General features: G+C 42.1%; 1 protein-coding gene across 8 annotated transcripts in view; it reads left to right on the top strand.

The window, feature by feature from the left end:
* Positions 1-24,913, top strand: part of NRP1 (neuropilin 1) — a 189,255-nt gene that overhangs the window by 65,246 nt on the left and 99,096 nt on the right. For all 8 annotated transcript variants that reach the window (XM_066233209.1, XM_066233216.1, XM_066233212.1 and 5 more), the window contains 4 exons: positions 7,047-7,228; positions 13,369-13,596; positions 19,280-19,435; positions 21,501-21,667. In XM_066233209.1, the coding sequence (XP_066089306.1) occupies positions 7,047-7,228; positions 13,369-13,596; positions 19,280-19,435; positions 21,501-21,667 (733 nt within the window). The remainder of the gene's footprint in view (positions 1-7,046; positions 7,229-13,368; positions 13,597-19,279; positions 19,436-21,500; positions 21,668-24,913) is intronic.

A 24,913-nucleotide genomic window follows, 5' to 3' on the forward strand; every position in this document is an offset into this window, starting at 1 on the left:
GTGTTGTTGGCCCCTTTATCAAAGATTATTTGACCATATATATGTGGTTTTATTTCTGGGCTTTCTATTCTGTTCCATTGGTCTGAGTGTCTATTTTTTTGCCAATACCATGCTGTTTTGATTATCGTGGCCCTATAATATAGTTTAAAGTCAGGTATTGTAATGCCCCCAGCTTCATTCTTTTTCCTTAGGATTGTTTTGGCTATTCGGGGTTTTTTATAGTTCCATATAAATCTGATGATTTTTTGTTCCATTTCTTTAAAAAATCTCATAGGGATTTTGATGGGAATTGCATTAAGTTTGTATATTGCTTTGGGTAATATGGCCATTTTGATTATATTTATTCTTCCTATCCAAGAACAAGGAATATTTTTCCATCTCATTGTATCTTTTTCGATTTCCCTTAACAATGCTTTGTAATTTTTATTATATAGGTCCTTTACGTTCTTTGTTATGTTTATTCCTAGGTATTTTATTTTTTTTGTTGCAATCGTGAAGGGGATTATTTTTTTGAGTTCGTTTTCTAATATTTCATTGTTGGCATATAGAAAGGCTATGGACTTTTGTATGTTAATTTTGTATCCTGCGACCTTACTGTATTGGTTTATTGTTTCTAATAATCTTTTTGTGGAGTCCTTCGGGTTTTCGATGTATAGGATCATATCATCAGCAAAAAGTGATAGCTTTACTTCTTCTTTTCCGATATGGATGCCTTTTATTTCTTTGTCTTGTCTGATTGCTCTGGCCAGAACTTCTAGCACCACGTTGAATAAGAGTGGAGAGAGTGGACAACCCTGTCTTGTTCCTGATTTAAGGTAGAAAGTCCTCAGTTTTATGCCGTTTAATAGGATGTTGGCTGATGGTTTATCATATATGGCCTTTATCATGTTGAGATATTTTCCTTCTATACCCATTTTGTTGAGAGTCTTAAACATAAAATTGTGTTGTATTTTATCAAAAGCCTTTTCTGCATCTATAGATAAGATCATGTGGTTTTTGTTCTTTGTTTTGTTGATATGGTGTATTACGTTAACCGTTTTGCGTATGTTGAACCATCCTTGAGATTCTGGGATGAATCCCACTTGATCATGATGTATTATTTTTTTAATATGTTGTTGTATTCGGTTTGCCAGTATTTTGTTTAGTATTTTAGCATCTGTATTCATTAGAGATATTGGTCTGTAGTTTTCTTTCTTTGTGCCATCCTTGCCAGGTTTTGGTATGAGGGTTATGTTGGCCTCATAAAATGTGTTTGGAAGTATTGCTTCTTCTTCAATTTTTTGGAAGACTTTGAGTAGAATAGGAACCAAGTCTTCTTTGAATGTTTGATAGAATTCACTAGTATAACCGTCTGGGCCTGGACTTTTATTTTTGGGGAGATTTTTAATAGTTTTTTCTATTTCCTCCCTGCTGATTGGTCTGTTTAGGCTTTCTGCTTCTTCATGACTCAGTCTAGGAAGGTTGTATTGTTCTAGGAATTTATCCATTTCTTCTAGATTGTTGTATTTGGTGGCATATAATTTTTCATAGTATTCTACAATAATTCTTTGTATTTCTATGATGTCTGTGGTGATCTCTCCTCTTTCATTTTGGATTTTATTTATTTGAGTCCTGTGCCTTTTTTCCTTGGTGAGTCTTGCCAAGGGTTTGTCAATTTTGTTGATCTTTTCAAAGAACCAGCTCCTTGTTTTATTGATTTTTTCTATAGTTTTTCTGTTCTCTATTTCATTTATTTCTGCTCTGATTTTTATTATCTCCTTTCTTCGGCTGGTTTTGGGTTGTCTTTGTTCTTCTTTTTCTAGTTCCTTAAGGTGTGAAGTTAAGTGGTTTACTTCGGCTCTCTCTTGTTTGTTCATATAGGCCTGCAGTGATATGAACTTTCCTCTTATTACTGCTTTTGCTGCATCCCATAGATTCTGATATGTCGTATTTTCATTTTCATTTGTCTGTATATATCTTTTGATTTCTGCGCTTATTTCTTCTTTGACCCATTCATTTTTTAGAAGTATGTTGTTTAGTTTCCACATTTTTGTGGGTTTTTCCCCCTCGTTTTTGCAGTTGAATTCTAGTTTCAAGGCTTTATGATCAGAAAATATGCTTGGTACAATTTCAATTTTTCTAAATTTGCTGATATTGTCTTTGTGGCCCAACATATGGTCAATTCTTGAGAATGTTCCATGTACACTAGAGAAAAATGTATACTCTGTCACTTTGGGATGAAGTGTCCTGTAGATGTCTATCATATCCAGGTGTTCTAGTATTTCGTTTAAGGCCACTATATCTTTATTGATTCTCTGTTTGGATGACCGATCTAGAGCCATCAGCGGTGTATTGAGGTCTCCAAGTATAATTGTATTTTTGTTAGTTTTTGTTTTAAGGTCAATAAGTAGCTGTCTTATATATTTTGGTGCTCCTTGGTTTGGTGCATATATATTAAGGATTGTTATGTCTTCTTGATTCAACTTCCCCTTAATCATTATGAAATGACCATTTTTGTCTCTGAGTACTTTTTCTGTCTTGTAGTCAGCATTATTAGATATGAGTATTGCTACACCTGCTTTTTTTTGGGTGTTGTTTGCTTGGAGTATTGTTTTCCAGCCTTTCACTTTGAATTTGTTTTTATCCTTGTTGCTTAGATGTGTTTCTTGTAGGCAGCATATAGTTGGATTTTCTTTTTTAATCCATTCTGCTACTCTGTGTCTTTTTATTGGTAAGTTTAATCCATTTACATTTAGTGTAATTATTGACACTTGTGGGTTCCCTACTGCCATTTTATAAATTGCTTTCTGTTAGTTTTGTATCTAGTTTGATTCTTCTCTTTTGTTTTTCTATCATTTGTTTTTGTTTGTTTGTGTTCCATACTTCTTTCCTCTGTTGCTACCTTTTTTAAGTCAAGTGTTTTTGTGGTGGTTTTTTTAAGGGTGGTTACCATTAAGTAATGAAAAGGGTACCTACCATATTCATTGTAGTACCCTATCTTATAAATATTTCTGCACTTCATCATCCTTTGCTACTGTTAATCTCCATCCTCTCCCCCCTTTTTTTCCTTTGTTGTCACAGTTTAAGTTTGGTTTTATTGTGTTCTTGGTGGAGCTGTTACTTGTGGTGTTGTTTTCTTTTGTTCTTTGAATCTGGTTGGAAAACCCCCCTTAGTATTTCCTGGAGTGGGGGCTTTCTGTTGATAAATTCTCTCATCTTTTCTGTATTTGTGAATGTTTTTATATCTCAGAAGGCTGTCTTTATTCCTCTATCACTCTCACAAGAATCCTATCTCATTGCTACTCTTGGGACACAGAAGGTTTTTGTGGCCACAGGTGAGGCGGGGGTGGAGGGTAGGTGGCAGAAAGGCCTTCGGCTTCAGGGGCTTGCACTTGAAAGCCAGGGGCCCCCAGAGAATAGCCACCCAGCATTTCACACCCCAACACGAAAATAATGGATGTATCACTTCTAGTGAACTGTGCAAGGGTTAGCTAGAGAGACCTTCACATTGATTCCCAGTGAAGACAGGTGGCTTTACCATGACTAGTGCAGAACGGAAAGGGTTTACAGTAGAAGAGGAATGGGAGGCTGGCTACAGGAGGAGTAGGAGGGGTGTGCCCTCTGACTATCTGAAAATCCACGTGGCGTTTCCATGCCAGGGATGGGGAGGATGAGGGTTGAGGAGGGCTTTCCTTGCAGGTACCCTGTGGCACTGAGAACAGGGAAGAGGTGGCTGCAGCAGTCCTGCAGGAACCCAGAGGGCACTGTGCTTTGGACCCTGAACATCATTCTATTTTAGGATCAAGGCTCCAAAGGGACAGACCAGTCAACTTCCCAGTCCCTCCTCTAGGCTCTTAGGAGTTGCATGCCTGAAACACCACTGCCCTCCAGCCATGCAGTCGGTGTGTTCACAGAGGGGAGCATGCGTACCTCCATTCCCACCTTTGTAGGCATGCTGTTGAGAGGGGAGCTCACCATTCTCAAAAATGTCGAAGTAGCAGTAATGGAGCAGCATGCAGTGGAGAGGGTCTGGGGTCTGGGGTGGGGTGGGGTGTGTGTGTGTGTGTGTGTGTGTGTGTGTGTGTGTGTGTGTGTGTAGGGGGTGAAATTTACAAATGCAGGAGCCTGGGCCTCAGGCCAAAGCTGGCTGGGTGCGTTGCTGTGGTGACACATTTCATCTCTCTCAGAGGAAGGGGTCCTGGCACACCTGCTGCATTCCTGGTCCCCAAGTTCACCAGCCAGAAGATTATGGAGTGGAACTAGTATCACCCGGAGGGAGACACAAGCTGCTTCCTTATCTCCCTTGGCAGTGCCACTATTTACAACTTGTGCGAATGAGCCCTCCTGAATGTTTACGTGAGCTGCTATTTGTGGCTCTGGCTCTTCAGGGGCTCTGTTGGATGGTGCTTTAGAAGGGAAGGGCTAGAATGAGAGCAGTGTTCCAGTTTGTAAATGTAACCTTTGAATCCTCGGATAATTCAATTTCCTAAAATTGGCATTTAATGATGCAATGACTTACCTCCTGTTGGGGAGAGATTGCGGTCCCTCTTTCCCTTTTAAAAATGGTTTTTACTGTTGCCAAGGGGAGAACCTCATGGCTCTCCTGCCGGGAGACACGGGAATTAAAGCACCAGCTTCCTTCCCTGTTCAATTCGCCAGCACCGATCAGCTGAGTTCTGACCCACCTGGGAAAAAGGGCTCACAGAAATGCCCTCAGTTCTTTAAAAAGCCTGACCCAACCCTGCTATTTGTGTCTGGAAGGCAGAATGCAGTGGGATGTAGCCACTTGGTATTCAGACCATGTTAGGATTCAAGTAAAAGGCCTGTATTGAAGAGCTGGGGCACACACAGTCAACAGTTCAAACCACAGCTGAATTACATGCAAGCGTGGGCAACTCATGCAGCCCTGTCTAGTCAATGAAGCAGTAGAGGTAAAAGGAATTATGCAGGGGAGGCTCTGTTTCCAGCTGTCAAAGGCTAGCTGGACTTTGAATGTCAGTGCTTTCTTTGTCCTCCCTGTTGGCCTCCGCCTTGACTCCTCCTTCTCCATCTTCTTCTAACATGTAGAAAACCGTCTCCCCAAAGTATTGAGGAAGGAACAATTCCTCTGGGCGAGCCCATTCATTTTGCAAGGGACAGCAGCAATGCTAGCAGGCCGGTGAGCGCTACTAGAAGACAGGGAGACGCAGCAGAGGAAACGCAGTTAGCATAATCACTCACATATGTTAATGCTTATCTCCATCAATGTCAGCTCTATTTTCTTCTTCGGTACATACAACGCTGGCACACGGCTTTAACTGATGAGGTAATGTCATTTTTAATTTAGAGAGACTTAAGCTGTCCGCTTTAACTAGTGATATCATCTTTGCGGTTGTCTCCCGAGACTCTGCGTAAACATCAGTCATGTGTCCCGGACAGTATGAAAGGGGATCGTTAAAAATGGCATTGGTCATCCTGAAGATTTCCACCCTGCCCCCCGCTTTGATCTCTTTTAAATTGCCAGATATGGTTTGTGTTCCTGCCCGTATTTTAGCCATTCCTGAAATTAATGTACCCTGGGATTGTGAACCAAGTTAAACACAGAAATAAAATAAAGGTCTGAAATGAAAGGACTTTAATGTTTTCATGTTAGTTCTGCAAGAGAAATGGAAGACAGATCAGCTTATCTGCTTAATAGGTGACTTAGTAAATAAGACCCAGAGAAAGCGAGACACTGAGAAATACATAATGTCAAACACACGGAAATCTCCCTAATTTCCTGGGACTCTTGTTTATTAGAGATTTGTTTTCTTCTTTTAGACATAGAAATGGTCCACGCATCTCTGTTATCGTAGTGCAATCTTTAGAATAATATCTTATTGTCACTTCTTTATCATTTGTCTCCTTATTGTATTATCAAGCCTGAACTTTTTTTTTTAAATTGTGTCACTTTGGTATTTTCAAATGTGTTGTTTCCTTTTCAAACGACAGTACTCCTTTAAGGATTCAGACTGGTGGGTCTAAACAAAGTGAGCTGCTATTTTAAGTAAACTTTTTCCTTTGGAGAAATTACACTCCGCAATTCACGTGTCGTTTTGGAAGAAGATGATCTGTGTTTGAACCACTGAGGTTTTTTTTGTTTTATTTTTTTCTGAAGATGTCTGGCGTTTGGTGGAATTGGGTTAAATAGTAAAGAATCTGTTTATTATTTCATGGCCATATGTTTAGAGGGTCGCTCACAGAAATCAAAGTAACTGTTCTGTAGTGCTCCAGCCAAAAGGACGTTTTGAATTCATAAAAGAACTTCCCAGTTTGGGAAGAATGCATAGCATTCTGCACTCACACCCCCCTACCCTAGACAAAGAAACACAGTTTAATAATAGAGAATTGTGCTCATGAGATTTCTCTTTTCCTTGTTAATTGGTTAAACTACATTGTCTGCAAATATAATGGACACCATTATTCTTACTAGTTCTGTTGCCAAATGACATATACAGACATGATGTAGCCCATTTTAATTACTTCATTTTGCTACATTTTCCCCCCTCCCAGTCGTACAGTGGTGAATGAAGATAGCACTTTCATTTTATTTTTTCTCCCTGACAGACTATGCTGGACAATGCTGGTTTCTAAATTATTGAGATTGCCCTGGCCAATTGGCTCAGTGGTAGAACATCGGCCTGGTGTGCAAGAGTCCTGGGTTCGATTCCCGGCCAGGGCACACAGGAGAAGCACCCATCTGCTTCTCCACCCCTCCCTTCCTCTCTGTCTCTCTCTTCCCCTCCCGCAGCCAAGGCTCCATTGGAGCAAAGTTGGCCTGGGCGCTGAGGATGGCTCTGTGGCCTCTGCCTCAGGCGCTGGAATGGCTCTGGTTGCAACAGAGCGATGCCCCAGATGGGCAGAGCATCGCCCCCTGGTGGGCATGCCGGGTGGATCCCGGTCGGGCGCATGCGGGGGAGTCTGACTGCCTCCCCATTTCCAACTTCAGAAACAAACAAACAAAAATAAATAAATAAATAAATAAATTATTGAGATTAAAAGGGCGTTTCTTGATAACCTAATGGTTCCCTCCATGTTTCTGGTATCAGGTATGACTACGTGGAAGTCATTGATGGAGAACATGAAAGTGGACGTCTCTGGGGAAAGTTCTGTGGGAAGATTGCCCCTTCTCCCATAGTGTCCACAGGACCATCTCTTTTCATCAAATTTGTCTCTGACTACGAGACACATGGTGCAGGATTCTCTATACGCTATGAAATTTTCAAGAGAGGTGAGTCACTTAGAGTCAAACGAATATGACTAAATTGACTAAATACTTATTAACATTGTTTGATTTCACAAAGGCCAAGTAGAAAAAGAAAAAAAAGACAAAGCATAATGCTTTTATCCTCTTGTCATATATTCTCATTACAAAAACATTGTACTTTACACAAAGGAAAAGTATCCAGTGAATGGAGGAAGTATGTTTAAAATTTTTTTAAAAAGTATTTCAGAAATCAAAAATTGTGCTAATGTGTTAACCAATGTTTATTAGGTATATACTCCATAAAACTCTTTTAAGACCATTTCTTCTTAAAATAGGCTTTATCTACTGTTGAAATTTGATTTTTTTCATTAAAAATTCAGTCACTGTTACCTTAAAGTCATGTGTATCCTGTCCCTTTTATTTCATTCTAAAATTCAAAACTGGTAGCTCCCAGGAAAAGAAACACTGTCCACTAGCCTCAGAGCGTCTAAAGCTAGGGGAGGGTTTCTATTAACAGAGGGGCTGCTGGGGAAAGGAGGTGTTGGAGGAAACAAACAGGAACACTTTAAGTGGCACGCCCTTTAGGAATTAAGTATCAGTTGCCCCTCCAATATAATCACTTACTAATCTTGTCTTGCAATAGTACATATTGAGATGCAGTAGAATCCGACAAATCGGCATCTCCCAGCCCAAGGAATTAAAGACACAGATCAGTCGATCGATAAATAATATATTTTTATCTGCATATCACTGTCTTTCCAACAACCTGTAAATTCCTTTTGTGTCTTAAATTCAGCCTTCACTTTTACTTATTTTATTTAATTATTTAATTAGTCTCTTGACAGGAATGTATGGAGGACCCACCCAAGGACAGAAGTCCATGATTTGAATGTATTGTCCTAGCTTATAGTGGGGAAAAAGAACAAATTTAGCAAGACCAATAGAAAATGCCAAAGGTTGTCTGGGTCAGCCTCAACTGAGAATAATGAAAGGGAGCCATTAGGAGTTTCTGGGAACATTGGTACTGCTTAAAATTTCAAAATCTGATACTGCCTCATAGACATGTGGGTAGGTGGAGAGAACTGACTTCAGAAATGTATCTAAGTATGTGCTTGGTAACTTGTTAGTGTAAATAATGGTATACACATGACATCAGCGTGTACAGGGGTGACACATGCACAGGTTTGTTATGTTGAAAGCCATCTGATGTGTTGTATAGATCACATTGAACATGCATGTATATGTGCGCGCGCACACACGCACACACACACACACACACACATCTATGTTTGCTCTACCTGGACATGGCACTATGAAGGAAAAATGGTGTTAACTAAGGGGCTAAGAACAGGCTTTCCAGTGTTTCTCAAAGATCTGAAGAGGGTTGAAAGAGAAAAGAGGGAGAGAGCTCTATCACTAAGTCATTGGAATTCTTCATCTTCTTTCAAAAGAACTCCATTCCCCTCCCTCTGTTAGTCTCAGATGTGCCATAATTTCCCTGCTCCACTCTCCAATACCACCCTTGCAACTTGAAGCCTTATCGGGTTCTCTCTTCTTGCCTCCCTACACCCCATATGGCTTCTGGTTCTTTGGAGCTTTTCCCCAAAGGTCTCAGAGTCACACCTCCTTCCCAGGTCCACTGTAACAAACAGTCAGGCCAGGCCTGTGGTTCTCCCCTCCCTCTCTTGTTCTGCATGCAGCCTCTCAAACAGTCCTCAGGCCACGGTCCTCAAAGTGCCCGTGGCAGGTCTCCATGGTACACAGTCAAGTCTTGTGTCCTGTTGGGTCCAGCTCAAGGCTTGACACTAACTGCTCTGGGCTCTGTCCAGCTTCTTCTCTCACAGATCCACCAGCTGGTGTCCTGCACCATGATGGTGCCCAGCAGACCTGAATGTGAATTTTAATTCTTCCCTGCCTATCTGTGAATGTTCTGAGCCTCTGATTCCTCATCTGAAAAATGGATAACAGTGTCTAGAACAGGCTTGTGGTAAAGATCAGTTGAAATGAAACCATGGAAAGCTTGTAGCTGCTGCATGCCTCTGAGGATGTAGTCAGTGAGCACTCGCTGTTACGTGGTCTGCGGATGAGCCTGGCACCTATGGGTTTTACAGCCCTTGATCTCTTCTGGTTTATGTCCCTTGACCTCTGTAGACACCTAGTTCTAAATAAATCATCAGGAAGCTCTTCCTAATTAACCTACCTTTTTTTCCTACATGTATACCCAATCTGTCCCCTATATGTAAATGTACACACACATATGTACATACTGTATTCAGATATATGCACACAAATAGGTTTCACTTACCAATATTTCTCCTTAATGTTTTTAAATTTTTTCATGCTTGAGTGTTTTGTTCCCCAACTAGATAGGTACCACCTGAAAAACGCAAACAAAACATCTCTTTTCCTCCCTCAGTGCACACACACACTAGAATCCTTACAGATACTCCAGAAAAAGTCATTAATTATCATTAATTATTGGAGTATGGGCATTCTCTCTTCAGAAGTCACATAATGATATTATAGAACTCATGAGTCTCTCTTCATTAAAAACATAACACATCTTCCAGGATGCAGCATTTTCAAGTTTCCTCAAAACATAGAAGACATACCAATTATAGATGAACCAATAAATTAAGCTTTCACCTGTGACCGTAAGGCATCCTGGCAAGTGATCACAGCACTAAGGAAGACTTGGGTTATTGCTGAGTTCCTGGGGCTACACTGCCACAGGAACATTTGTGCCTGCTGGTCAGCAAGGCCAGCCCCCACTCTTCCCATGCCCCGAGAGCCATGCTGGAACACAGTCGCTCCCCTCCGCAACCCCATACGTCCCTTCTACAATGCTTCCCAGATGCTAAAACCTCTGGCCACCAGCTCTAAAACTATTCCCATTCACCTAAAGCAGGGGTCCCCAAACTTTTTACACAGGGGGCCAGTTCACTGTCCCTCAGACCATTGGAGGGCCAGACTATAAAAAAAACTATGAACAAATCCCTATGCACACTGCACAGATCTTATTTTAAAGTAAAAAAAACAAAATGGGAACAAATACAATATTTAAAATAAAAAACAAGTAAATTTAAATCAACCAACTGACCAGTATTTCAATGGGAACTATGCTCCTCTCACTGACCACCAAATGAAAGAGGTGCTCCTTCCGGAAGTGCGGCAGGGGCCGGATAAATGGCCTCAGGGAGCCGCATGTGACCCGCGGGCATAGTTTGGGGACCCCTGACCTAAAGAAATTTCTCTGGGAAACCCAAGCCACCCCATCCTTCCCTTGGGCTGGGTCATCTAAGCCCAAATGTGGGAAAAAGCTGTGGTCATTGTCCTTGGGTCTCAGTATAGGGGAGGGATGCATTTACTGAGAGCAGGATGGGCACCTTTGCATGTTATTTGATTAAAAGTCCATATATTTAATAATAATTCCAAAGAGAGTATTTTAGGTATTATTGTTATGCATTCTTATCATCATTAACAATGAAAGGTGTCACTCCTGTAGCTACATAAAGTGCTCTCAGTCTTACAGATAATGTCAAAAGCGTGGTGTTGGCTGGCCCCAGCGCTGGGCATGCATGTCTCACACCAGCGACGCATCTGCTCCCAGGCACACGGGTCTGCCAGCCGTCCCTCCTGTTCCTGGCTTGTATTCTCCCTGCAGAATTCCTAACCCACTCCTACCACATCCTTTCTGGGGACGTGCTTGCTCAACTGTAGCAAATTTATGCAAATGTGAATAAGGAAAATGTGAAAGCACATATGTTTGATGTATGGTGGAGGAAGTAGGATTATAAAATCTTTGTAAATTTAAAGAGTTTTTTTTTTTCAAATCCCAAAGTCCATCTTCCATGTGCTATGCACAGATTCCAAAGACCAAGAAGGTCAGGAGGCCCATGGAGGCTGCATAGCAGGTTAGTGGTAAACATAGGACCCAAACTCAGACGTTCTGTTCCTCCGCCCAGTTCTCTTTTGGCAACACATGGGATCTTCCCAGCTTTTGTTGAATGCCAGAGAAAACCTGAGCCGGTTCCCAAAGGTGTCTGACAGGACAAAGACACAGTTAAAGCACTGAGATACATTTGATTTTGAAAGTATCCCCTTAGTTCTTGTTGTTGTTTTCTTTTTCCTCTCTCTTTCACTAAATCTTAATATCACCTGGATTGCTTTGTCTAGGAGGGAAAACATATTAGTTACCTGCAATAAATCCTGCTGTTTTTCTTTGCCTTACAAGAGCCTAGCCAAAGCATTTTTTTGCCCCAGGGAGGAGATTAGAGGTCTCCAGGGTCACTGTTCCTACATCTTGGAAAAACGAGTTCTCACTATCATTTATATAATGAATTCGGGACATAAACTGGTGTTGTTACTGTCATTTCAGAAGCTACCAACAAACTTAGAAATGATTAAAAACTATTCGGTACACTTCATAATCTCTTTACCCGAAACTAACTTGGCAAAATATTACATATTAATAACCTTTAACTGGAGTCAAATAGAAAAGCCGTTGAGGCCATCCTGGTGAAATGTGAGCTCCATTGAGAAGGCTTTGGTGGTGGTGGTGGGAGGGGGAAGGGGGGTCATTTTAAACAAGCCATCAGTGGAACAATGGCTTAGAAAAAAGAATTGTTGGATTGGACATGCCCAGATTGGATCCTGAGATTCAAAAATGTCAAGTCATCTTGGATTCAGAGAGAGTGTTAAGAGCCCTTTGAAAATCATGACAGCGGAGTGGTGAGAAGGGCAGAATGGGTATGCTTACATCTGTGTGATGGGCAGCTTTTCAACTGGGTGATGAATGCCCCCCTATTTGGTGCTGGGTGCCATCCATTGAAATTATGGTCATTTATATAGCCTTAAGGTCAATTTACAATTTATATTTGAGTATGCTTGCCCAATTTCAATTAAAAATCACTCTAATTTGTATTTTAATGAAGTCATTAAAAACACATTAAAAATATATAGATTACTGCCCTGGCCGGTTGGCTTAGCGGTAGAGCGTCGGCCTAGCGTGCGGAGGACCCAGGTTCGATTCCCGGCCAGGGCACACAGGAGAAGCGCCCATTTGCTTCTCCACCCCTCCGCCGCGCTTTCCTCTCTGTCTCTCTCTTCCCCTCCCGCAGCCAAGGCTCCATTGGAGCAAAGATGGCCCGGGCGCTGGGGAGGGCTCTGTGGCCTCTGCCTCAGGCGCTAGAGTGGCTCTGGTCGCAACATGGCGACGCCAGGATGGGCAGAGCATCGCCCCCTGGTGGGCAGAGCGTCGCCCCTGGTGGGCGTGCCGGGTGGATCCCGGTCGGGCGCATGCGGGAGTCTGTCTGACTGTCTCTCCCTGTTTCCAGCTTCAGAAAAATGAAAAAAAAAAAAAAAAAAAAATATATATATATATATATATATATATATATTACTATCACACACCCACATTCACACACACACACACACACACACATATGCACAAATAATTTTAGAATGGCAGACGGTGCTGTGTCTGATACTTTGGGGAAGGTTAGGGTGTCAACACTGATATCAGGTGACTTCTAGCAGCATGGATTGGAATCACAGTTTATCATGCCCTCTCTTGCGGCCACACTCTACCAGCACACCTGTGTCAACACCACTCAGAATGAGTCACTCACCCTGGGTACATGTACGAATTACCTTTCACATTTAGTTTGTCAAAGAGGCAGAGGTCACATCTGGCATAGTTACTGAGTCACTGGTGTAGGAATCTGAAACCCAAACTCTCTCCATTGAATTTCCCCCCTCGCCTTTGTGAACGTTCCATTTCACCAATAAAGAGCTGTCAGTCTCAAGATTTAAGGATTTAGGCTTCAAGGGGCTATAATTATTTCTCTAGGGCTCTGTCAAGAGATTTCTGTAGCTTACTCATTCATTGTTCCCATGTGATTTTTATATTTGTCATTTTTCCCCCTCTGCAACAATAAGAGTTTTTTAATTGCTCCACACAAATGGAAAACTAAGGCAAATGCAATAAATCTGAACTTGACTTTTTATCCCTAGCTAGCACTACTATGAAAGGTTGAGTGATTTTTGGACAGTGACTGCAATGATGGGCTTTTATTAGAAGCATACGCAGTCTTTACCCAGGTTATTTGTTGGTGAACTCATATAAGGGGATTTTCACTTTGCTCCTTCTCCTTTGCTTGTAGGTCCTGACTGTTCCCAGAACTACACAAGCCCTAGTGGAGTGATAAAGTCTCCCGGATTTCCTGAAAAATATCCCAACAGCCTTGAATGCACTTACATTATCTTTGCACCAAAGATGTCAGAGATTATCCTGGAATTCGAAAGCTTTGACCTGGAGCCTGACTCCCATCCTCCAGGGGGCATATTTTGTCGCTATGACCGGCTAGAGATCTGGGATGGATTCCCTGATGGTAAGAAGGGCAGGCAGAGTCCACAGAAGGGAAGAACCTGGAGAAGGGCCCTGAGGGAGGGCCACTGGCATCTTTTCAGACGTGTTGTGATAATATGCATTGTTTTTTTTTAATAGCTCAGAAGAAGGAAGGAAAACAAGGCAAAACGGTCATTGTATTGTTGAGTCCAATGCCTTTGTTTTGTAGATAAGGAAACTGAGGCTATAAACTATTATGCAAGGCCTCGTTGCTTTTTTGTGATGGGATTGGAACTAACACATAGTTTTCCTGACTAAAGAATGTGTGTTCCTTGCATTAATCTGCCTATTGGTCATTAATTCAGAGACTGGAAGAGAAGGAATGTTAGGAGATCCATTAAATCAAGGCACCGAAGACTTTTTTACTCCTTTTGTAAATGCAGAACCCAAGGGAGGTTCAGTACCTGATAAAATTTTAAGGCTGAAATAAGCACCCATCATGCTAGTGAAAAATTTAGAAAAGGAATGAGAATGTTTGAATGTTTCTAATTTAGACAGATTCTTTACCCGCTCTCTAATGAATTTTTATATTTGGCAACTTGAATCACCTCAATATATTCTTCATATTCATTATTCTGATCATCTAAATTTATTACACACTTTTTAAATTACTTATTGAGAACCTGCCATGTCCCAGGCACTCTCTGTGAGGCAATGAGACAATGTAAAGAACGTTGCAAATAAACAAATTTTGTTCTTGGAAGGTTAGAAGGGGAGAAGTTTTATAAACAAACAAAAAAGTGAAGGAAAGAAAAATTGTAAAGGCATGAAAATTGCTAGTGTTAGGTGAGAGGGCTGTGTGGGGTTTTTTTAAATAGGAGGGTCAGGCTAAGCCTTATGAAGGTGACACCTGAGCTAAGATGTGAAGGCAGTGGGGGAGGTAGCGTGTGAACAGCCAAAGGGAAAGTGCCCGTTTCAGTCCTGGTGCATTAGAAGGTGAACGGTAAACAGTACACACCCAAATTCTGAACAGAGGGAGAACATATCAAGGCATTTGTTGCCTCTGCATTGTCCTATGTTCAGCCTGGTTTGATAATAAGATTTCTCTAGAGGACACATTACACAAATCAGAAAGGGCAGCTTAGACGTTTTTAGAAATCATGCAGTTACAAATGTATAACCTTGTATAACACATTATTATCAGGTATTATTACCAGGTGGGAGTAATGAGCATATAAATACATCTTAGATGGAGACCAAGTCTAATTGGAAAGACTGCTTTTGTCTTTGACATGATATTGGAATTATCAGTGTATTTTAATTTAGATATATTCCTAAGCAGTAAAGGAGAAAAAAAGCTGGGTTTAGAAAGAGCTTGCATTGTCATTGGGGCACACATTGGGTACATTACTGTGAGTTTAGCTGCTTCTTGGCTCTTTGACCATAGAAATAGGGTTATGACAATCTTATAGAAACTTCTTCATTAGGTAATGAGATTTTCCCAAACAAAGTACTGATTGATTTCCAAGTACTCAATCCAGTAATAAGAAAAGCAACATTATGATAGCATTGTAATAATAATTGGGACATTCAATGATGGGTTTATTTGTTCACAGCCCAAATTTGCAGCCTTTCTTTCTAAGCACATGCACTGAAATTGACATCTGAAAAGGAACTCCCATCAGCCTACTCATTTAGATACTTTCAGAGGGAAGCACGTGGTTACAAGTGTCAAGGGTTTTTCAAAAGTAGTAACTTTCTGGCTTTGGAAAATCACTGAGTTGAAGCAAGGGACAATTGACAAGGACAGTTATTGGCTTTGCCATTCACCCACATTTTTAAACTATGGTGTGTTTGGCTGGTTCCCAGAGAACACTAGTTTTGGAGTGGAAAAACTGTGTTTGTGTCTTTGTGAATATTTACCAGGCCCTGTCCAGCCTGTGCCAGTTTAGTAGCTGTCTTCTTTAGCCACAGTGGAAGACTACGTGCTCCTGGAGTTTCTATCAGTGGCCCTGGACACATTTTTGTCATAGTAGTTCCACATGTGCAGTCCCCCCAGCAACAAAATTGCTTTTAGTCTCTGATATCCTTTCCAAAAACAACAACCAGAAGCCCTGAAAGCTTTTAACCATCAAGTGATTTCATGTTGCACTTTATCATAAACATTGAATTAGATGAGGAAGTAATTGAAAGCTACCCATTGATTCAGACTGACTTTGAAGAAAAACACACACTGGAAATCCAAGGCGAACACAACATGGCCTACACGTTTCCACATCCATCCATCATGCCCTTTGAAGCACTATAGGTTCACAAGTAGCAACTCTGAAGTAGTCGGGGAAGTTTACAGAGGGTGTGAGAGTCGTGAACTAAGCATACTGCCAGGGTGATTCCGCACACACTTGTGCTGAAGGGTAGAGCTAAGTTTGAATGCTCAGCTCACACTGCATGGAAGGCATGCACCAAGTCAGCCGCTCTCCCCTCCCCCACCCTGCGGCTGGGGAAGAATCTGGGACTGCTGCCCTTACCTACACTCCAAGCATTATTGCTGATGTCAGGAATATATTCCATAAGTTCTGGCTTTAAAATTTGACTTTTATACTAAAATTAACCTTCTCAAAGATACATGCAAAATATAAAGGATAGAAATATGCAAAGTTTTTCCTGGGAAAATGTTGACAAGTCCAGATATTCTCCACCAAAGTTTCATTATTGGAAGATTAGTACACATGGCCCTTTTAGTCTTTTTCTGAAATGATTCCCTTATTTATTCAGAATACCTCATTTTAAAATACCTCATTAGAGTTATTGCCCCTCCTTTTTTTCACATACAAAGATATCAGGAGGCCAAGCTGTCCCATTCTGAGATGGGCTGGGAATCATCGGAGAGGTTGATGGGGAAAACAGAGCATGAGTTCCCATCATTCCCACCTGCATGCACATTTCTTCAGCCACACAAGTACTATCTGGGTTTCACACCTGAGAAGATATGATCATTGTCGGCCTACTCTCCCTCAAGAGGTATAGCTCAATACATGTGGCTTGCTTGAATTCTGCCATCATTCGATTTTTGAGTGACACATTTGTTTTCGTGATGGTCCAAAGGAATTGGAAGTAAGAAACCCAGTTTCTGTGTTCATGTAAATACACGAGTGGTCATGCACCCGAGCCAGGCTGGGGTAACTGCAGGCACAGCCTCGGATCAATACTGCATTAGCTAGCTAGGCTGAGGTCTCCCCGTTGTTCGGGAAAATTCAATACTTCTCTGTATTTTGGTCGAGAAAGCATTCACTCGCAGATCTCGAGGGCTCCTGGGGAGAGTGGCACGCTGCTGTCCGGAGGCAGCACTCAGAAGGACAGAAGGCATATTTACACAGCATGCCTCACGCATTATACACCAGTGAGTCATGGAGACTCCAAATTATGAGCCTGCACTAGACAAGTTCTCTTCTGTTTCTCTTTCAAAGGGACACCCCTGCCCTCTGCCCTCCCCAGAGGAATTGGGTGAGTGTGGCGGGGATGGTCCTGCAGCCCAAGCTGACGGGGGTGAATGTGACTTCCCTTGTATCCTGTATTCTTGAAAGGTCAGGGGCCATGGCAATCAGAGAACAACCCCAAGGATGAGGGCTATAAAAGTTTGCCCACAAACTAAAGGGGAAAAGAAATTATGAGACCACAATAATGGAATTGAAATGAGGGAGTGTGAATGGACTCTAAGCCTCTCATTGAGACTGAAGGGCGGAAAAGGGGTTTTCTCGGGAAAGAAAGAACCTGAGTGTATGGCTCTAGTGAGACAGTTCCATGCTTGTGTGATGGGCAGCTAGTGTTGGATTGGGGTAGGGCCACACTCAGAGTGAGGAAAGTCTGGCAAAGCTTGAGCACTTGTGGGAGAATTTGGGACCAGGATTAAAGCTGAAAAGAAACCAAAAAAAAAAAAACCCCAGCAAGAGTTTCATCTTCTGAGATGCTCTCTTCTGCCAACTGGCAAGCTTACCTCACAAAATGTCCTTCCCATGCAAAGCCACTGCCTGTGACCATGTGGTGCCCTGTAGATAGTCTGTATCAATTCTCCTAAACAGGGCACCCTCCTTGTTTTCTCCATACTGAAACAATCTACACACACCCAAAGTTTGACTGCTGAAGTGGAAGGGCTTATAGTGGACAGGAAATCTTTGAATTCTGTCAAACCAATGACTTTGAATGCGTGAAGACAGTTAGCAGGTAGTCCAAGTAACCAGGTTGCACTAACTCAGACATGCAAACAGCTTCAGGTTAGGTATTGCTTTCTTTTTTTCTTCCCAAGTGGGTTGGCCAGGAGTTAAAACCCTGTTAGCCAGTGCTCTAAGCATTCTGAAAAGTAGGGTGCTTTGGTTAGTTGCCCATCTAGGAACTCAGCTGAGAGGTGGGGCTCCAGGCTGACCGCCTTGTGTGCGTTCCAGTTTCCAGTCACACCCGGGGCTTCTCCTAACCCTCCTCCACAGCCTTTGGTGTCCGAGCTGCGCACACAGGCCTACCTCCCTGTTGAATGCCCATCATGCCAGGGATAGGTCCACCTACTGGACCTCCTTGAACAAAGCAATAGCTCCTAGTTGAGATGCACAGAACCATGGGCTTTTTGGGGGCAGGGAGGTGGTCCACATCATATTGTCTTTCTAAGCCCGAACCTTGTCTGGTATGTTTCTACTGTATGGGTCATGAAATAACTTAGAGAAAAACAAGAGTCTTTTTTTTTTGTCTTGCTGTTGATCTAGACAGGGAAATGGAAAGATTCTCCAAGCCCAGAGGGCTTCTGCACCACCCATAGAACAATAACTAATTACAAGATTTGTCTAAAAGCACATCAACAAGAGGGCAGCCAGTTTAAGCCAGAGAGCAATTTAACTTTACCATAAATCAGTCAGTGTTCCCAAACTTGTACTGCGTCAGGTGTTGCCTTTCCCTGGTGTACACAGTCCAGTGGCTGATTGGAGCCGTCTCGGCCCCTGGACATCAGTGCAATGCAGTCACCTCTCTTAGGTTTGAGGAAGAAAAAACAGACTGTACTTGGAAAGATGTACACTCCTCTCATTTTTATTACAACGTGCTATTATGCATCAATTATGGGTATCTATAGTTTCTAAAATTTTTAATTGTTTTGATTGTACATTAGTCTTCAGATTAAGCCCTGAGTCCTATATAATCCTTTATCCAAGTTGTGATGTTTGTCATAGTAAGACTCCAGGTCTTGAGGAAGAAAAGCGGGGTTACATGTGGCTGGATCAGACCTGTGGTACCGCCCTGGTTCCGGACAGGTTCCCAGGACCCAGGCCTTCCACAGGCCCTCCTTCCAGGGCAAGGAGATGACGACAGACAACTCCAAGAGGCCTCTCCAACCATAGTGCCGACTCGGGCGTGCAGTCTGTTCCTGGAGATAAATGCCAAGGTGCTGCTTAACAGCCCAAATCCTGTTCTTTGAAATTGAAGGAAGCATTTTGATTCTGTTCCTGAAACCAACCCTGCTCCCCGGGGAATGTGCTTGTGTCTGTTACTGCCCTTCGGAGCCACTTGGAAATGCTCTGCACAAAGCTGACCCAATATGTTCTCAGCAAAGCAATTAACCAGAGGAGATGCTTTGGTTAGGAAAACTGTTCAGGGTTCTTCTGGGACCTATGTTTGCAAATGGTAATTCTTGCATCAGCTGTAAAAGACAATATGTTTTAATTTTCTCTGCCTTTCTCCCTTTCCAGTTGGGCCTCACATTGGGCGCTACTGCGGACAGAAAACACCGGGTCGAATTCGTTCCTCCTCGGGCATTCTGTCACTGGTGTTTTATACCGACAGTGCCATCGCAAAAGAAGGCTTTTCAGCAAACTACAGTGTCCTGCAGAGCAGCCTTCCAGAAGGTCAGTGTGCAGCCATCACAGAGCCTGTGCCACACGGTCGTTGTTAGTCCTCATGCATCTGGGCAGTGCCAAACACTAAACAAATACTTTGGGAATTGTGAGTGCCAAGTGTTTGTTTTTTTCTCTTTTTAAGTGGCTTTTACGCAGATCAATAGGAAGAACTGTCAGGTCTGCTTTCTTGATAAAGTTGTGGAGGAGATGTCTGCTTGTAAGCTTCTGACATTGTGGGGGAACATGGGAAACAGGAGAATAAGTAGCACCTTGAAACAGAGCCAGATGCCAAGCCACACATCTGGCACCTTCAAGTGTGTACTGGGTTGAGACTCATAAAAGTCAGGCATGATCACTGAGGGGTAAGAACGAATCTGCGGCAGTTCATTGACAGCTGCCCTATAGCATGGTGGTTTGGTCTGTGAAGACCTTGGTAGAAGCTATGTTTTCCTTTCTGATGTGGACGAAAGTGGATATCCATGTAAAAAAAGAACATTTTAATTTCTGATACAATGTTGCATAAAAAATTTTTAAGAAAAGGAATATGTGTTTGTATCCTGTTAAAAGATTCAACTACTCAGCCCTTCCTCGGTCAACACTTTATCCACTGAGCCACCACAGGTCAGGCAGCTCTTCCTCAAAGTGCATGTGGTCTCCAACTCTTTGAAGGGCTGAGGACCATGTGTGAATTGCATTTCATCAGCTTCAGCTGTCAGGTTGTAAGGTCGGATGGGGAGAAGCCCGGCATTGGGAGACCCGTTCTGCAGATATGCTCATTCTCTTCTACCAGATCTTATGGAAATTGAAAAGGCCAGTTCAATTTCAAAAACTTAGTTGGACTTACCTTTTTGATTGATTCATATATTTTTGTCCCTATAAATATTTTTATATTACAAACATAACCTTAAAAGTATAAAACAGGTGAATCAAAACTTTTTATGCCACAAAACCATACCTATTATGATAGAAAATTCAAAAAATTTAAAATGTTTGCTAGTTGAGATTTTTCTGGATGGTTTGAGAATCTTCTATTTCATCTCTAAAGCTTTTTTCACATTAGTACATTAGAGTCACATTTCTGAAAACGGATGGTCCATTTCCCAATATCATCTGTCATATCCATTTCATATTTTACTGTCTCACAGAGTAATGGAATGTGTGGTTGTCATCATTAGTGTTATTACTCTGTTCTCTAAAGCTGTTGTCCTCTCTGGGACCATATAATACTGTGGTTTACTCTGATGAATACTTTTGTGTTTTAATAAAATAAACTGATGATGTCAATAATCATGACCAGGACAGGGGCAGGCAGCATAAAAAGAAAAGGACTCTGAGGTGCCCTGGGTGCCATTTTCCAGGAATCTCAAGACAGAGAGAGAAGTTCTAGTGCCCATTGAATATGTATTATAAATGGACAGAGAGTCTTTTTTTCACTTTTATTAGACACTGGAAGAAATCATTCAATAGTAAAATTTTATTGAGACACAATTTTTGGTGTGTGTCCTTGTGATATAGTGACATACATTCAAATTTGAAAATAAATTGGAATGTTCATCATTGCCTGATAAATTTCTATGAGTATCTGTCAACCTGGGTCCAGTTAGAAAAACATTTAATCACTCTGAGATCTTCATAGACTTGCTTTAAAAAATTATAGCCATGAACCTAAGTGTCCACTGACAGACTAATGGATAAAGAAGATGTGGTACATATATACAGTGGAATATTATGCAGCCATAAAAAGTAATGAAATCTTGCCATTTGTGACAAAATGGATGGAAGTAGAGGGCATTATCATGCTAAGTGAAATAAGTCAGACAGAGAAGGACAAGCACTGTATCACTGCACTTACATGTGGAATCTATGAAACAAAATAAATGAACAAATAAAACAGAAACAAAAACTATTGCCATGACAATGCATGTATTAGTAGGACATTCCAATAAGTCCCTTGCTGTCATCTTTGGTAGAACTTTGTGTGAACACATTATGAACTTTTTAGTCTGCCAGATTAAAACAAAAAACATAGGCCCCCTACTTTTTGATGACTTTGAGCTATTTTTTCTCCCTTCAGATTTCAAATGTATGGAAGCTCTGGGCATGGAGTCAGGAGAGATTCATTCTGACCAGATCACAGCTTCCTCCCAGTATAGTACCAACTGGTCTTCAGAACGCTCCCGTTTGAATTACCCTGAGAACGGGTGGACTCCCGGAGATGACTCCTACAGAGAGTGGGTACAGGTATGTCATGGAGAACTTGGCACATTTAGGGTCGAAGAAGATTTTGGTCCTTTAGAGCAGTGGTCTCTAACCTTTTTGGGCCACAGACCGGTTTAATGTCAGAAAATATTTTCACAGACCGGCCTTTAGGGTGGGACGGATAAATGTATCATGTGACTGAGACAAGCATCAAGAGTGAGTCTTAGATGAATGTAACAGAGGGAATCTGGTCATTTAAAAAAAAAAAAAAAAAAAAAAACATCGTTCAGACTTAAATATAAATAAAACGGAAATAATGTAAGTTATTTACTCTTTCTCTGCGGACCGGTACCAAATGGCCCACGAACCAGTACCGGTCCACGGCCCGGGGGTTGGGGACCACTGCTTTAGAAAGATTGTTGGAAAAAAAAAGCCAACAGTGCTTGCCCAATGAGGAAAGAAGACCAATGGACACCAAGTCACCAGGAACCATCATGTCATGACAGCATCCCTGAAAATCTATGTGTCTTCTCTGATACTTGCATACAACACTTTATAGGGTTTGAGCACAGGTGTCTCTCTTGGTCACACTGAACAATCTGAGTTTTCTCAATAACTACATGTCTTTTTTTATTAATATGCTTCCTACTTCAACAGATGTTTTTATTTTCTTTGATGAAATACAGGGTGGGGTAAAAGTAGCTTTGTAGTTGTCCATGTGGAAAAGAATACAATAATTAATAAATAATAATGCGAGAATACACTGTGTTTTATACTCACAACTGTCAGCCTCCTTTTGCCTCACCCTGTGTATTAAACCTACCTGTAGTTTTGCATGAAATAATTATTTCCAAGTATAGGGTATTCTTTTTATTTGTTTGTCCAGGTAGAAGAAGGTAAGAAATGGACTGAGGTCTACTTTTCCATGTAGGTCAATACAGCGTGTTCTAGGAGGCAGATTATCCAAGAGCACTGGGCTCTGTGGACCATGTGTACACCTGCGTGTATGAAATGCACATATCTGTATTAATATCAGTGACATTGTTTCTGCTTGTCTCACTGTGCCTGGTTTTCCCTTCTTTGCCATAAGCCTCCTATTCCCCACAGAACCCCCCCCCCCAGGACCCTCAGCTCTCACTCATCTCTGGATTTATTCCTAACACCATTCCCAGTCCTCAACGTGCCCAGCCTTGATATTCAGACACCCCCACCTGAGGCCTGAGGCTCACGCTCTTGACTTTTTCACCCACTGTCGGATTAAACGCACTTCTCTGGCTGTGTGGGCTACACGGTAGGCAGATTATACAAGGTTATTTGCTGAAGGATCCAGGTTTGTTTTGAAAAAGAGTAGGCAGAACCCATCTTACCTTCGTTGCTAGGTCTATATAAAATGACTAAGTCCCAGAGAGAGTTGCTAAGCAAGAAGAAAACACGGTGATTAATCCCTGACTTTCCACATCTAGTGCTGCTTCAGTCTTTTGACAACAAAATGCCAGATTTTGTTTTACTTTGGAAAGGTCAATATTAGTTTAACGTACATTTAAAGCAGAACCGGCCTATTGCAGGAGGTTGAACTCATGCTAACCTCTAAATGATAGTGCTGAGAAATGTCTTGAGTGTAAGGAGGGCTGAGGAAAAGAGGAGACTTTCACCATGGGACTGCTGAATCCAGCTCTAGATTAAGTCAGAAATGAAATGAGCTTGCTTGTGTCAAAGTAGCTCTTGGTAACTTGTTTTTCCCACATCCCCAAGCCAACAATCCATCCTGGTTGATTGCAAATGTGCCTTTGGAGGTAAGCTTATATTTTGCAGGGCTAAGCATGTTTGCATGGTAATGTAGTCCTATTCTCGGTAATGTGCAGAGCATTCAATAATTTAGGGGCAGTGGTGTTGCAGGAGGTCTGAATGTACAGCCGTCATGATTCTTTTGTGTGAGGTAAGTCAGTAGATCTGTGGAGACAGAGGGGGCTCTCACAAGAACTGCCCCCAGGACAGGATGCACTTCATTCTCACGAGCTGGACACCATTTGAGGTCACCCCAGAAGAAGAAAAAAATCTCAAATGTTCCAATGCTTTCTATCAAAGCGTGGTCTGGAAAAGCAATGTAACCAAAATAAGAAGGTTTATTTCTTGCTCGTGCTGCCTCTCGCACCAGGTCCTATGAAGGGGGGTGGGAGCAGCCATCATCTGAAGCGTTGCTTGTCAGCCAGGCCAAGAGAGAAAAAGAGTGCAGGTGCTGGCAGTTGCATTCCCTCTACAAGGAGCACTTCCACCCACATTTTATTGCCCAAGTACATCCTACAGCCCCATGAAGCATCTGAGAGGCAGTGACTTGACATGTGCTAGAGGGAGGAGAGCTAGGAGTAGTTGACAATCGTGCCATTCACAGAACAGTTACCATGTTGTTAAGAGCTCACTCTGCAGCCTGACCTCGCGGCATACTTGACATATTTTTATGTAATCCTCCCATCAAGCCTATGAAGGAGGAATAGTTATCTTCCTTTTAAAAAATGAGGGTGCTGAGGTTTGGGGAAATGAGTAAATACCTAAGTTGTAGTTAGTGAGCGGGCTGGGCAGCAGCACGTAGGGGATGCCAGCACCTGTTTCTTTCCACATTAATATGTGGGGTCTTGAGCATTCATTCCTGTACCTATTAATCTGGGTGGATTGCTGAGAGCTCATACCGAGATGACCTGGAGCGTGGGGCTGCTAAGGGCCGTTGTGCCTCAATGCCTCTAGAAGGTGAATATCGTGGAAGCTTAGTGTGGGCTCCACGCTGGGAGGGAGCCCAGCAGGCTCATTTACATGCTTGCTGTTCCTGGGTGCACGGCAGAGCGCCCAATGTCCACCCTACACCTAATTATGAATAATTCCATGTGCTTCCAGCTTCTCAGAATCCACTTGTAAGTGGTTAGCTCCTTGTTTTTATGGGCTAGATGCTCTATAAATTACCCAAGCACAGCATAATTGGGCCGAGGGCACAAGTCATGCAGCCTTACCCATGGGGCCATTTGCTCACAGACATTTCCGTCTTCTGTGCACATCAGTATGCGGGTGGCATTTGTTTTCTTCTTTTTTTCAGCTTTTTCACATTTTGCATCCAACATACCTCACTGACATGTTGCCATAGCAACCAGGACAAACGCATGTGTTAAATGAATAAGGCAACCCTGGAAGCCAACGACTTTCCTTCAAGACAGGAACAGTCTTCGGTCCCCATTGTTTTCTCTAGGAAATAACTGAGTGACGTGAAAAAACAATGGTCCGCTCACCCGTCATTAAGCACAT

The sequence above is a fragment of the Saccopteryx bilineata genome, chromosome 5 (genome assembly GCF_036850765.1).
Source record: "Saccopteryx bilineata isolate mSacBil1 chromosome 5, mSacBil1_pri_phased_curated, whole genome shotgun sequence".
NCBI classification, from domain to species: domain Eukaryota; kingdom Metazoa; phylum Chordata; class Mammalia; order Chiroptera; family Emballonuridae; genus Saccopteryx; species Saccopteryx bilineata.